Source organism: Bubalus bubalis, chromosome 5, assembly GCF_019923935.1.
Source record: "Bubalus bubalis isolate 160015118507 breed Murrah chromosome 5, NDDB_SH_1, whole genome shotgun sequence".
In the NCBI taxonomy this organism is placed as follows: domain Eukaryota; kingdom Metazoa; phylum Chordata; class Mammalia; order Artiodactyla; family Bovidae; genus Bubalus; species Bubalus bubalis.
In genome coordinates, this window is record NC_059161.1 from 24,668,547 (window position 1) to 24,683,582 (window position 15,036).

Sequence of the window (15,036 nt, forward strand, 5' to 3'; positions counted from 1 at the left end):
ATGGGAGGGTTTTCCCTATTCCTTCTCTTCTGGGGGAGGGGGTGCCTGTTTTCTCAACCCATTATGTCTTTGGCATAGTCATGCTTCTGAGTGTGGAAACCATGCCCTCTGGGAGGGAGCGGGGGTGGAGGGTAGGTAATCATGGGATGAATTTGCCCCCACTGACTCCTTCTCTCTCAAGCAGGAGCATTCCTACTTATCATCCACTTATCTCACCAAGCAGGAAAGGAGATCAACCACTGACTCCAAGGTCACTGATGGGATTTTTGAACCAAGCAAACCGCAAAACTCATCTACTCTATCAGATGCTGCAAATCAACGTGATGAGTTTCTAATTCTTCATTTCCCAATTGATGCTTCTGGCTATTCCATTCTCCACAAACATCTGCTCCAGAAAAGAGCAGAAGGAAAAGGGAGAAAACAATGCCACAATGACTGCCATTCCTCACAGAATTCCAGGGAACCTGTGTGACTGCCCAGTGAGAGCCCGGAATCCCAATCAATCAATAACTGCTCTCCTCCTGTGGCTTCTGAGAAGTTCAAGCTGCAGGCAGATTGTGTGGGGCTCAGATGCAGCAAAAAGCCCACATGTGACAGTCCCACCCTCCCACACACTCAGTGCACACAAGAACCTTCCCAGTGACCTGGCCCCACCGACACCCTGGTGGGCAGCTTCCTCAGTGCCCCTGTCACCTGGAGCCCTTCCTGAATGCGGGGAGCTCCCTCAAGATGCCTGATCAGCTTCTTAGGGAGGAATCTCCCCTCCATACCCCAGCCTTCAGGGATGCTCAAAGACCATACCAAGCCAGAACTCCTTCATGGGGTCACCGAAGCCTTCCACGTAGGTCCGCCAGCGCTTGAAGAAATCCAGCTGCCCGGTGTTCCTCCTCTGGAAGACCTGAAGAGGGAGACTGGTGTTTCTCTCTGACACACGTGGACAGACGTGGCTGAATGAGAGAGGACAGCATGGCACGCTGGGGGCTGCCCTGAAGATGGACAGAAGTGTCCAGGAGGTGAAATTGATGGGGGTGGTGATGGACCGAAGTGGAACTGAGAGAGAGGAGGATGTCAAGACTGCCTTTCGAGTTCTGGGCTCCCAGTGCTGATGGGAATTCATTCTGCTGATTGCTGAGAAAGGGGCTCTGAGAGAGGACAGTTTCCATGGGGGCAACATCACTCATTTGGGGACCTGGTGAGTGAGTCAGCCACAGGAGCTGCTGAATGTAAGGGCCAGAGCTCTCAGGAGAGGGCCAGGCTGGACTTAAAAGGTGAGCATGTGTCTGAGATAGTGTTGGCACTCACCAAGTCCAATTTCACTCTCCTCTCCTCCAGGACACAAAGAGACTTTTTGTTTTAGCCTTTCTTGCAGTTAAGTTGGAACCATGTGACTTGTTCCAGCAACAGGACTAAAAGTGGGAGCACAGAGTGTGGGGTGGGGGTCTCCCCACTCTCTCCCCCATTGCCCCAGGCCACGGTGCATTGGTGAAGGCCACATGTCAACAGGGCAGAACCATGAGCTGGAATCAGCCTGAATCCCTGAGTCACCTCTTAGTAGTGACTTTGCACATGTGAGAAAAAAGCCTTTTATGGGTTAAATCACTGGAATTAGGTGTTAGTTTGCTACTACGGCTTAGCCCATTCCATCCTAACATGGAAAGCCATCAGGACACAGAAAGGGAGATGAAGCCATTGGAAGGATGAGACCAAAACAGGACTGAAAGGAGCAAGTGGCCTAGAATGAAGCCTTGTGGATCCCAAGATTTAAGAGCCACACACCACAGGCTGAGCTCATGGAGGACAAAGAGGAGCAGCTGGTGATGTGAAATACAACCGGGAAAAGGCGGAATCAGAAAGGCCACCAGAGGAAAGTGTGCCCGACAGTGTCAAGTGCTGGTGAGAAGTCAGGGAGCGTGATGCCCAAACTGCCCACAGACTCTGGTGACACAGAAGCACCAGTGACTTGAGCAAAGGCTGTGCTAGTGAGTGATGAGGGCAGAAAGCCAACCAGTTTCAGCTGAAGAGTGAGTGAGAAGGGACAACATGGAGACACAGTTGGGGCTGTTTCATGAGAGTATGGGCTGCTTTCTTTTCAAAAATCCCTCCATCTGGGGGAGGGAGGCAGTGCTGGTCAGAATCACTCGATTCTTTTCTATGAAGTAAACCTAAAAAGCATCTAAAGGCTAAACACACCTATGTATGTATGTATGCTTTTGCACTTCTAATTCCTTCTGGCCTTGGCAGCCAAGCTAGACGCCATCCTAGCTAACCACACACAGGAGTCTGGAACTCCCTAAGAATGGAGTGGCATCTTCCTCTCCACCTTCTGCCCTTTGTGCTCCTTCAAAAGCAGAAGCCCCAACACAAAATCCAATCCCCCTCTTTTCCACCATGCTTCACACCATGTGCCTTGAAGTCAACCACTTCATCTGGAATTTGGTGAGGTAGACCTCCTAATATTTGAGCATTCTTGATACATTTTTCTCTGGGAAGATACAGGGAGGGAGGAAAGAGCGGGTTGTCCACAACAGTGCCCAGAGCTCACCGTCAACTCCTGAAGCATCAGTCCCTGTCTGCTGGCCTGGGGGGCACTGAATGAAGGGTGGGGGTCCTGGCAGGGGGTTGGTGACTCAGTCATTTCTGTTCCTGAGCATCAGTCAACTTGTTGTCCAACAGGGTTGGAAGTGGGAAGGAGGTGTCTGCCCCTAGAGGTGCTAGGAGGACTCGTGAGACAGGGTGTGTGAAGGGTAGAGAGCCGTGAGCAGAACTTAGGGATGCTCACGATGAACAACTGTACTCACACTCACTAACACTGTTGTTCCCTTTCCCCTCTTCTTATGTGTCCCTCTTGTAGAGACATCACCTTCCTTCCCTGGCTTCCTTGATTTCTTTTTTCACTTACTGATCTATGTAACAAGTGCTCGTTGAGCATTTTTAAAGGCTGACTCCAGGGCAAGAATATACAATGCCATTTTACAGATGAGAAAGTGTAGAAAATCAAATAGAGTCACACAGCCAACTATTCGGTGGCTGATGCAAAGATAAAACACTGCCTCATCTTTCCCTGAGGAAGTCTGAAAATACCAGCTGTGTGGAGTCTACTGTTTAAAGAGCATGCCTTAAGATTCTGAGGCTGTTCATTTCCTATCATGGCACCTGGGACTCCTGGATCATGAACAATGAAACCGTAGGGCATCACCATTTGGTTCCATACACACTGCATCAAATTCTATTCCCACTAATGTAGTGAGTTCCTGTGTAAGGTCAAGCTCAAATCTGATCCCATTCTCCTAGGACAGAGGCTTTACAAAAGCATTTGGTCTCTATCTCCAATCAATGAACATAGTGCCAAAGCATTTTTTTGTTTGTTTATTTGTTTATTGTACTAATGCTTCAGCATGGCTAGGGAAATTGGGGGGGAAAAAAAAAAGGTTCTGATGCTCTTTGCATCAGTATTTAGATCCAGCTCTACACTTACTAGCTGTCTACTTGGGCAAGTCAGTTAGCCTTGACTAGCCTCACTTCTCTAAACTATGAGATCAAGATGTTAATAGCTTATTTGTCATTATCTTAAATCAAGGCTTCAGCATGGTCATGAATCATGATAAATCATAAAGGCCAGAGTCTGGCTCATACAGATATAATAAGTGATTATTATATCTCAGTAAATGTGTTGTCTTGCATTTTATAATGTCAGATTTCAAATGAACTGACCCACAGGGATCATTTATACATCTTGATCAGGCAGCCTTAATTGACTCACTGAGAATCTAGTCCATTCCCTTCTATGAGGTGAAAATACCTTATAATGAACTATTTGGGATAACAGAAACCCCTTGCCAAATAAATCTCGAAGGAGAAAAAAATCTTTGATTCTAACAACAGAGCTTTGTTGTACTCTAGAACTTTCAGTCCTAAATGACTAAATCAGAAGGAAAAAATGAAAATCTCACTTAGATGCCTGTGGAAAGAGCCTCTCATGTAGTTCTTAGGACTTGCAAGATGGGAAACAGAAATGGAAATATTTGAGACACTTAAGTGTTCCTTAATAGTCTCCATTCCAGCTTCCCACCCGTAGCCTCAGTTACCTCAGGGCAGAGTTCTGGCTAACCCAAGTTAATCAAATTGTGTTCTTGCTGCCTGAGTGGAGAAGAATTTCCTTAAAAGGATTCGAGAAGCTCAGTTTATAAGGATAATATACTATGATCATCTTTCAGTGACAGAAGACTTTTGAACACCCCAAAACATGGAAATTTCCAGTAAAAGATTCAGTGGAGAGGTTTGCAGGACCCCACATATTTTCTGGAATGTAGTAGCTTCGAGGAGAACCCTACAGGGTCTCAGTTCATGTAGTTTCTTCAGGAACCTGGGTGAGAAAACAAGACTAGGGAGGGGATGGGGCACTGGCATTGGTGGGAACCCAGAGTTATTTCTGAAACTGACCTCTGTGTTCTGGCAAAGGCCACTTGTGTGGGCAAGATGTAAAAGGCAAGCTCCTTGAGGTCAGGGATTTTTGTCTATTTGGTCCACTGCTGGTTCCTAAGTATACAAAACAGTACCCGACACATAGTAGGCACTCAATAAATATTAGTGGGAAAGAATCATGGATACTCCCAGGCAGACAGACTAGCAACAGGTCTCTTTCAAAAAATTGTCCTAGACACACATCTCTTTGCCTGGGTGAAGCTGGCTTTAAAAAGGCCACATCAACAGGGACTTCCCTGGAGGTCCATTGGTCAAGATATTGCACTTCCAAAGCCAGAAGCATGGGTTCCATCCCTTATTGGGGAACTAAGATCCCATATGCCATGCAGCACACCACCGTCCACCCCCAAAAGCAAACAAAGAAACAACAAAAAGACCACACTGGACAGTACAGACATCCTGCCAACGGGTGACTACAGGGACAAAGGCAGGGAACTGGCTTCAAGCTTGAAGGGACAGAAGCACAGAGGTACAATGGTGCTGATGAGAACAGCAGGTGCAGCCCTATGAGTCTAGTCAGGTAGATGGCCTCCATGTGATACTCTGTTCCATTATTTTTACAAATTAATCAGGAATGTCCCCCATCTGATCCATTTCTGCCTTTTGGCCATCAGATGCAGCTGTGTGGATAATAAGTTTTCCTCTTTGCTGCTTATCAGATGGTATCATTTTATCTGCAGCTGCTCGAGTGTCTTTGGTTCCACAGGCCCTGAGCGAATGTGTAAAGGAACATAGTCTGAGCTCTATGAGATCATGCTTTCTCCTTCCCACAGCAAGTGGTGGAAGCACAGCAGGTCAGGCTGCAGGCTGGTTTGGAGCAGTGAGAGCCTCTCACTGTTCAGGCACAGGGAGAAGGGGGTAAGGAGAGGTGGAAAGATCAGATTGAAAGTCTCAAAAGCAGCTCATCGTATAATTGGATCAGCAGATGCAATCAAAGAAGGTACCATGCGGTTTAATGGCCCACAGAGAATAAAACCTCCACACAGATGTGAGATGATCAGAACATTGCAAGTTTCCCTCTTTCAGGGTTTAGCCTTTCGTGTCAAAGTTCCAAAGGCCCTGCTTCTGTACTGTGGAGCCAGGATGCAGAGCTTGGGCAATAGGCTCCAAAATTCAGAGGACTGAGCCCCCAAAGAGGCCATGTGTTTCCATCTTGGATGACCTGAGATGACCCACTGGGAAAACCAATGACCCAGGAGGCTGGAATCCTAGAATCTGGTCCCAACTTTGTTATTAACTCATGTGACCAACTCAGTAGACATGAGTTTGAGCAAACTCCAGAGGATGGTGAAGGACAGGGAAGCCTAGCATGCTGTAATCCATGGGGTCACAAAGAGTCGGACATGACTGATCAACTGAATGACATGTGACTTGGTCAGAGCACTTCTCCTTTTGGGCTTCAATCTACCCGTCTATAAAGTATGAGCAATAATCTCTCTAATTCTATAGCTTATATGTGAAGGTCATGTTTATGAGTGTGCTTTGCAGAGAGTAAAATGTAGGCAACTGATGTAAAGAGGCCATTAGTATTAATAGATGGTGATAAACCCACAAGCCTTCCCAAACACCAGCCTGAATGTAACCAAGCCTGCTCTATCCCAGGAATCAAGTACCTCGGGCTCTGTTCTTACAGTTCTCTGTTCTCTGAAAATAGCTGCAAGGCACCAAAGCATCTTTCTCCCATGGATGAAGAAGAAATAGAGCTGCCTAGGGCTCTGTGTGACTCACAATCCAGCCGCCTCCATCTGTGTCCATGTCACAGTACACCTGCAGGGGCCGGCTGGCATCCCCATGTAGGTAGATGGTGTAGAGGCCACTGGCGACGTTACTGTTCTGCTGAACTTGACTGCAGTCCGAAGGGTGTGGAAAACGGGCACCAACTGGAACCAAGCAGAAGGACAGCGTTGTTAGGAGAAAGGCAAGGGAGGAGGGGAGTCCCGTATTTTAAGATCATTTATTTTGTTTAGAAATTATTTTGGAACCTCCTACTATTTTGTATCTTCCAACTCTTCACTCACGTCTTATTTTTCTCACTCACCCTGCTCTCATCAAACCCCTCAAATGTACTAGTGTGTGCTAAATTACTTCAGTGTCCAACTCTGCGACCCTATGCACCGCAAGCCGCCAGGCTCCTCTGTCTGTGGGATTCCCCAGGCAAGAATACTGGAGTGGGTTGGCCATGTCCTCCTCCAGTAGATCTTTCCAACCCAGAGACTGAACTCACATCTCTTATGTCTTCTGCATTGGCAGGGGGGTTCTTTACCACTGGTGCCACCAAATAAGGTCAAGTTCACATCACTTCCTCCTCTGACCAAACCCCCACCTCTTCCCCTCCACCAGACAATACTCCACTTCACTCCCTTTCTTCATCTCTTTACCATGGGATGGATTTCTTCTGAATTCATAACCCCACTTCCATTTCCCCTTGTCTAGAGAAATCCAGAGCCCTGTTGCCACTCGCTCTTCCTTGGACACATTTTCTGGCTTGTCCCATGCTTGTCCTGCACTGCAGTCTAATTCAGAGTGCATGAGGTCACATTACCTGTGGAAAGGTTGGTAGATACACTCCTGCTCCGGCGATCACCCTTAAAGGCAACCAAGGAGACAGGCAGGGTGACACCCTGCTCAAGGCCTTGCAACTCAAACCTCTGGTCCCCTCTTCGAAGCTGCACCTCCTACCAAACAAAGAAGACAGTAGATATTCACTCATCACCCGCAGCACCTCGGTGTCAACAGCACTCCCTGGTGCTAATGACAGAAGCTCCTTGGGAGGGCAGAGTTTTGTCTTTTTGAGAGCTCAGTGGTAACCCAGAATCCCAGTAGGTTCTAGTCGCTTCTCTTTAGGGCTTTGCCATGGAGATTCAGCACTTCTGAGAGGTCTAGCTGGGAACCAGCCCCTCAAACTGCCACCAGGGGAGCACCCTCGAGGGGAGTACACATGAGGTCTCCTGCCCTCCAGATACAAGCTGGGGCACCAACAACAGCCACTACTGGTACCAACAGGCTAGCAACACCAAGCTGAGAAGGTAATGGGCAAGGTGAAGCTGGCCACTGATCTCTGAGGCAGGGAGATAGCTGGGTTTTCAATAACCTTTCTCCCTAGGCTTATAGTGGCAGCTTTACCACTGAGATAATGAACAAATCAAGGTGCCCTTCCTTTTTTCCTTCCTCCCTTTTTTCTTTCAAGGAAAGAGAATACTAACTTTCCACTGGGACAAGTCACAAAAATATGCTGGCTTTCTAATTCCAGGTGAGAGGTATAACTCTTGAAATAAGGTTAATCAAATTCATTAAATAAATATTTATTGAACACCAACCATGTGCTAAGTTCCAAACACTTTAGACACAAGGCGAGGCAAAGCAGACAAAAATTCCCTGTCCTTGTGGAGCTAACATTTACTGGGGAAGTAACATGGGACAGATGTGTGGCCAGCGGATATGTGACAGGCAGCTAGGAAGGAGCAGGCACGAAGGTTAGTCCCATAAACTGAGACCACACGTACACTGTTCACAAATGACCACGTTTAGCATTCTCCCTTTCATACAGCAAGTGATCAGTAGGGATCAACACATTCATAAGCAGGTTGCCATGGACCAGCTATTGGTCGGCCCCAGTGAGTTGCTGTACATGGAGGCTGGGGCAGAAGAGAAAAGACGAGTGTCCAGTACCTTGACGGTGCCATCTGGGAACTGGTAGGTCAGAATATAGCCATCGATCTCAGCAAAGGGGGGTGTCCAGGTCAATACCCCACTGGACTGGGTTACAGCAGAAGGATGAAGGTTTTGGGGAGGGTCAATGTCTGTATATAAAACATCAAGTAATTATTATTACTAAGGTAATGAGAAGAGGTAATTTTTGAGATTTCCGCTTATATTCTCTACCTACACACTCCCATTTTCTTCTTCCTATCAGCAAGTAGCAGGTTCCATTCCTCTTTGCCATAAGGTCTTTAGGATTTATTTTTCTAAAAGTATAAACCCATGGAGGACAAGAGGGTTAAGGGGTGAGTTTCAGAGGGAGTGAACCTGGGCTCCCACTTCCCCAGCAGATCTGCAGAGAGTTGTGGTGGTGATGGTTTAGTCACTCAGTCATGTCTGACTCTTGTGACCCCATAAACTGTAGCCCACCAGGCACCTCTGTCCATGGGATGGGATTCTCCAGGCAAGAATACTGGAGTGGGTTGCCATTTCCTTCTCCAGGGGTTCTTCCTGACCCAGGGATCAAGCCCAGGTCTCCTGCACTGCAGGCAGATTCTTTACTGACTGAACCACCAGGGAAGCCGCAGAGAGTGGTGAGTATGAGCAACCTCGGTCAGCAAAGTCCTGGAGATGGCAGGGCTCCCAAAGTGGCAAGGAAGGACTAAGACCCAATGCAGCATGCATATATATATATATATATATGATGTGGTAAATGGCACTCTGAGTTTGGGAGTAGCAAAGGCAAACAGATCTGAAAGGCCCCTGCATACAGAAACCAGGGGCACTCAGTAAAAACGCCTGCCCAGAAAGATGACCGAAAAACCGGATGGGACCCCATGCCTGGCCTTGGAAAATCACCTGAAACCTCACACTCAGCCCTGAGGAAGGAGCATGACTCTAAATTTACTGAGATTTCCAACTAACAAACAGAACGGGAACTTATAATAGAAATTAAGTTGGTACAGAAATATAAAGCTCTGTGTCTTAGGTAACTAAGCGTGCAGCCTTAGAGGCATACCCCGTACAAAATGGGGAAGCAGGGGAGATGCTTGTACAAAAGAGGAGAGAAAGGGAGACAGGGCAGTGGAGATGGAGGAAAAGCAGAGATGTCTTCTCATCCCCACGCACTTCTGCACTCAAACACCAGAGGAAAGCGTGAAGACTACATCTCAGCAAAAATTCTAGTCAACACCACAGTAATTGGTCAGACAGCTCACTTTTTTTTTAAGCAAACAAGATATGAATGGAAATTTCCATTTTGAAAAATCATTATCATAGAGGGTGATTTTAATTTAGAAGTTTCCAAAAAAGATGTCTCCAGGCTATTTTCTACCCAGTAGCATTTCAGCTGAGAACTGAAATGCAGTATTTTAATAGAAATCAGGCAGCTGTTGTTTCGAATTAGGATGTTTTGACAAATTTTGAGTTTCTGGAATATCAGCGTGGTGTGGCTTTCTAAAGCATAACATCTGGTCTGGATTTTATTCCATCCATCACGTGGGAAAACTGAATTTCCTGGTTTCAAAATCAAAGGAAAACCTTAACTATGGAAATATCTTGGGCTGGCTTCTGCCACCCCTTTGCCCACCCATCCCCAGGTTATGAACCTGAGATGTCTGTCTTAGTTATTTCTACATTTCTATGAAGTAGAAAGATGAAATATTTTTGTCTTTAAAAATGGGGAGGGGGCTTCTCTGGTGATTCGGTGGTTAAGACTCTGAGCTTCCACTACAAGGGGTGCAGGTTTGATCCCTGGTCAGGGAACTAAGATCTCACACACTGCACAGTGCAGCCAAAAAAAAAAAATTTTTTTTTAAATGGGGAAAGTGAAACAAAGAGAAGACAAAGAAGAGAGAGAGAGAGAGGAATGGAGGAGAGAGGAAGAGGGAGGGAGACTGGGGGTTGGGGTGGGGGGAAATGGGGGATGGAGGAAGGGAGGGAGAGGGAGAAGGAAGGAGGAAGATGTTGGTTACCCCAGGAGAGAAGTCCTGGGTATCAGGGAGCCTTGGATGTGGAAGAGTTTTTCTTTCTACACACCTTTGTTTAGTTTGAAAATTTTCATTATAAGCATGTATTACTTTTTTACTAAAAACGTCCGTTAACTGTAACTGATAAAAATAATGAATACATTCAAGGCACCTCTCATTCCAGTGGCCACACATGGTAATACTGTGGCCGCACAGGGGATGGCCAGGCTCTGCCCAGGCTGTCCAAAGAGACCCGAGGACGTCAGGGTGGGCTGCGTGATCCTGTCAGGCCCCTGGGAGGCCTCATCACGCACACAAAATAGAGTCAGGCCCCTTTGGTGGCCAACTGGAGAGGGACAGTGAGAGAAGGAGGATGCTCCACCACTGCCCCCAGCGTGGAGATGCAGGCAGAAAGGGCTCCTCGCCCGCCTCTTCCCCAACTGGAGCGGAGGCCCAGCCAGGTCCTCAGGTCAGGACGGAGAGCCCGGGAGCTGCGCTGGGTGAAGGGGGGTGTGAGGGAGGCCCCCTTCCACACAGGCTTCCTTCACACTACTCCCTTCCTAAACTGTCTTGTCAATGCATTACCTCGGAAGGGTGAAAAGGGAAGCACTCTGAAGAACGCCCTCAGGGGCAGCACTGTGTTCCCTGCTCCCCTCCTCAGACTAGATGTGGAGGAAGGCAATCTCCTGTTGGGTGTGAAGGGCTCGTGTCCCCCACCCCTCACAGTACCTGTCAGGGCCTTGGTGTCGGCCTTCCTGCTCTCCTGGTCCCCCTTCTGGGCCCACACGTGGACCGTGTACTCCACGCCCGGCCTCAGGCCCGTCAGGACGGTGCTGGTCTTCTCCTTCCCCACCGGAACCTCCCTGGTGTCTCCATCAGCAGAGGTGTAGTGCACCAGGTACCTGTCGATGACGGCCTGCACCGGGGCCCAGGAGACGGTGGCCTTGTTCTCCGTCACCTGCTCGGTCACCAGGTTCTGGGGGCTGTCAATTTCTTTTTAAAAAGGAAATGCTGAATTTTAGGGCCAAAGGAACACATCACCATTCATGTTACTTTTATTAACAATACAATTCCACTGAAAGCATTTTTCCAGGAGAAACAAACCACTGGAAAAATGTTATATTAAAACTGAAAGGAATTTGATCTTCTCCAAGTTTATCAACATGGAAATTTTTTGTCCTTCTAGCTCCCATAAAAAATTTTTTTAAAAATCTCCTGAGCAACAAGACAAGCGACCCAAATGGCAGCTGAAGGGACCTCTTTTGCTATCTCCATGGTATATAGCTATTTTGTTCCACAGAATTTGAGAGCTGAGAAGTTACATCTTTCAAACTACTTCCCTTTCATAAAAGGGGAGGAGAAGGGAGATCTAGAGAAATGAAAAGACTTGTCCAAGAGCCTGCTGTTTTCTTGCATTAAAACTTGGACTCTGGGGACTTCCCTGGTGGTCCAGTGGTTGAGACTTTATGTTGCCAATTCAGGGGGCATGGGTTTGATCCCTGGTCAGGGAGCTGGGATCCCACATGCTGTGTGGCATGGCCTAAAGTAAACAAACAAACAAACAAACAAAAAAAAAAAAACTAGACAAAAACCTAGACCTTCTTCCTCCTAAATTTTGAGCCTTTTCACCTTCTCAAGGACTTTGCTCCCTTTCATCTGCCCTCTCTCACCTGTGCCATCAGTCTCTCCCCATCTCCCGTCATTCCCAGACAAACAAGCTCTAGGCTCTCCCATCCCTCTGCTCTCCTTAACCGGCAGACTTCTCAGGAGAACCTGCCTGTATATCCCACCTTCTGTTCACTCCTCAGCTCAGTGAAGTTTAGCATTTTATACAGCACATCACTATAACTGCTAGGTCATCAACAACCTCATCTTGCCAAATTCGGTGGACACCTGTCATCCTCACCTTGCTCGACCTTTGAGCAGCATTTGGTAGAGCTGAGCCACTACCCCTGTCTCAAAACACTCTCAGCCCTTGGCTTTCATGACTATACACTCCACTGGGTTTCTCTTAACTGCCTTCTCCTCTCTGATTTCCATCAGCAACCTGAAAACGTAGGGGAACCTGAGGTGCCCTCTCTTCCTCTGTCTACAGGTGATCTCAGCCATGTCCACAGCTTTATTAATATTCTAATCATTTTCTTAGGGCTGTGTCAGGTCTTAGTCATAGCACGTGGGATCTTCATTGAAGCATGCAGGATCTTCTGTTGTAGCACATGGGCTTCTCTCTAGGTGTGGCACGTGGGCTTTCTAGTTGAGGTGCTCAGTAGCTGCCCCCCAGCATGTGAAATCTCAGTTCCCTGACTGGGAATTGAACCTGCATCCCCTGCTTTGGAAGGTGGATTCTCAACCCTGGACCAACAGGGAAGTCCCTCCATAGCTTTAAACACCAGCCAGATGCTCACAGCTTCGCAGTGCCTGTCAATTCTGAGCCCCTGTGTTTCTAACAATTCTGAGTCCCTGACTTGTATCTACAAGAGCATATCCACCACAGCACCTAGCATGTATTAAACACTCAATAAATACTTGTGGAATCAATAAATAAGTCTCTCAGTTAAGCAAGAAATCCCATGAGTACCTCAAGCTTAAGCATTTAAAAGTCTTAATGTTCCTCCTCAAATCTGTTTATTGCTCAGAAGATGCCCCAATTGTCCATGTTGCTCAAGTCAGAAACAGATGTCATACTTGGTTCCTTACTTTCTTCCTGCTCCACATCTCATCCATCAACAAACACTGTCATTGATACGTCCAAAATACGTGCCCTGATGTCCTCTTTTCTCATCCCTATTGCCACCATTCTTGTCCATCTCTCCCTACCAACTTGACAAATCTTCCCCCTCTACTCCTGTCATCTCTTCCATTTATCCTCCTCACTGTGGCCTGAATGACCTTACCTCATTCCATTCTTCTCCTAATAGATATAGCATGCTCCCTCTTTGAGGCACTGGGTGGTCCTGTATGACCTGACCTTTCCCCCTGCCCCCATCATCTCATGCCACTTTCTCTCCCCGCCTCTATGCTCCAGCGACACCAGCCTCCTTTCAAGTTCTTCAACCATCTCATGCTATTCCAAATCAGGGCCACATATTTGTTCTTCCCTCTGCCCAAGATGGCTAGTTTTGCCCAACCCCCTTCTGCCCTTCCTCTACAAGCACGCTGTCCAAGAGATCTCTCTGCAATGATGGGAATAGTGTACAATCTATATGTTAGTCACACGTGGCTACTGACCATTGGAAATGTGGCTAGTGCAACTGAGGAAATCATTTTTAAATTCAGTTCAGTTCAGTTCAATCGCTCAGTCGTGTCCGACTCTTTGCGACCCCATGGACTGCAGCACGCCAGGCTTCCCTGTCCATCACCAACTCCTGGAGCTTGCTCAAACTCATGTCCATTGAATCAGTGATGCCATCCAACCATCTCATCCTCTGTCGTCCCACCTTCAATCTTCTCCTCCCACCTTCAATCTTTCCCAGCATCAGGGTCTTTTCCAATGAGTCAGTTCTTCACATCAGGTGGCCAAAGTATTGGAGATTCAGCTTCAACATCAGTCCTTCCAATGAATATTCAGGACTGACTTCCTTTAGGATTGACTGGTTTGATCTCTTTGCAGTCCAACGGACTCTCAAGAGTCTTCTCCAACACCACAGTTCAAAACCATCAATTCTTCAGTGCTCAGCTTTCTTTATGGTCCAATCTCACATCCATACATGACTACTGGAAAAACCATAGCTTTGACTGGATGGACCTTTGTCAGTGAAGTAATGACTGCTTTTTAATATGCTGTCTAGGTTGGTCATAGCTTTTCTTTCAAGGAGAAAGTAATTTTTAAATTACTGTTAGTTAAAATTTAATTAGCCACATGTTGCTAGTGGCCACTGTATTGGATGGGACAGTATAACAGAAGTGTAAGCTGGACACATGGCCATCAAGCTAAAGACCCCATTTCCCAGTTCCCCTTGTGGTGAGGGACCCTGTGTCCAGTCTAGCCGGGGGAATGTGAGGAGTGACATGTGCAGTGCAGGCATCTCTCCCCTTTCCCACGCCCCTTTCCACTGCCTGGAGTGAGGATGGGTGATGACCATGTATTGGACTGGCCAAGAAGTTCATTTGGGTTTTTCTGGGAAAACTCCCTAGGAACGGCTGAGTAACAATATGGAAGGAGCCTGGGTCTCCTGAACCATGGAGCTATCATATCAGCCTTGGCCCCTTAAGCTCTGACCATTCCACAAGAGAGAAATAAATGTCTTTCTTGTTTAAGCCACTGTTATTTGGGTGTTTCTGTCAATGTGCATCTTTTTTTTTAATTTATTTTTAATTGGAGGATAATTGCTTCACAATGTTGTGTTGGTTTCTGCAGTACATCAACATGAATCAGCCATAGGTATACATATACTCCCTCCCTCTTGAACCTCCCTACCTCTTCCCATCCCATCCCACCCCTCTAGGTTGTCACAGAGCACCAGGTTGAGCTTCCTGTGTTATCTACTACTCCCCCATTTCATCCCTGCCCTGTTATTCTCTACACATATACCATGTTCATCCCCTTCACAAAACTTATAATTTATAGTTATAAATGCATTTGCTTGTTGACTATCTGTCTTTCCCACTGGACTTCAAGACAATAGGAATCATATTTATTTTTTTTACTACTATATACCAGGCCTGGCACTTAGAAAATGTTTATTAAAATTTAGCTTCATGTTGAAATGAACGCTGACCTTCAACTGCCAAAAGTTACATTTGTTCCTTTAATCTAAACACCACCTATTAAGTAAAAAATAAAATCAAATAGCTTGCTACAAAACAGTACTTTAATGCAGTGGTTTCAAGAATTTTATATTGGCTCTATCTTATTCCCTATAATTTCCTATAGCTGAGAAGCATCGTC

General features: G+C 46.7%; 1 protein-coding gene across 4 annotated transcripts in view; it reads right to left on the reverse strand.

The window, feature by feature from the left end:
• The window catches only part of TNN (tenascin N), a 104,454-nt gene that overhangs the window by 10,883 nt on the left and 78,535 nt on the right, over window positions 1-15,036 (reverse strand). For all 4 annotated transcript variants that reach the window (XM_044942805.2, XM_044942806.2, XM_044942807.2 and 1 more), the window contains 5 exons: window positions 10,878-11,141; window positions 8,152-8,282; window positions 7,025-7,157; window positions 6,211-6,362; window positions 802-898 (listed from right to left, as the gene is read on the reverse strand). In XM_044942805.2, the coding sequence (XP_044798740.2) occupies window positions 802-898; window positions 6,211-6,362; window positions 7,025-7,157; window positions 8,152-8,282; window positions 10,878-11,141 (777 nt within the window). The remainder of the gene's footprint in view (window positions 1-801; window positions 899-6,210; window positions 6,363-7,024; window positions 7,158-8,151; window positions 8,283-10,877; window positions 11,142-15,036) is intronic.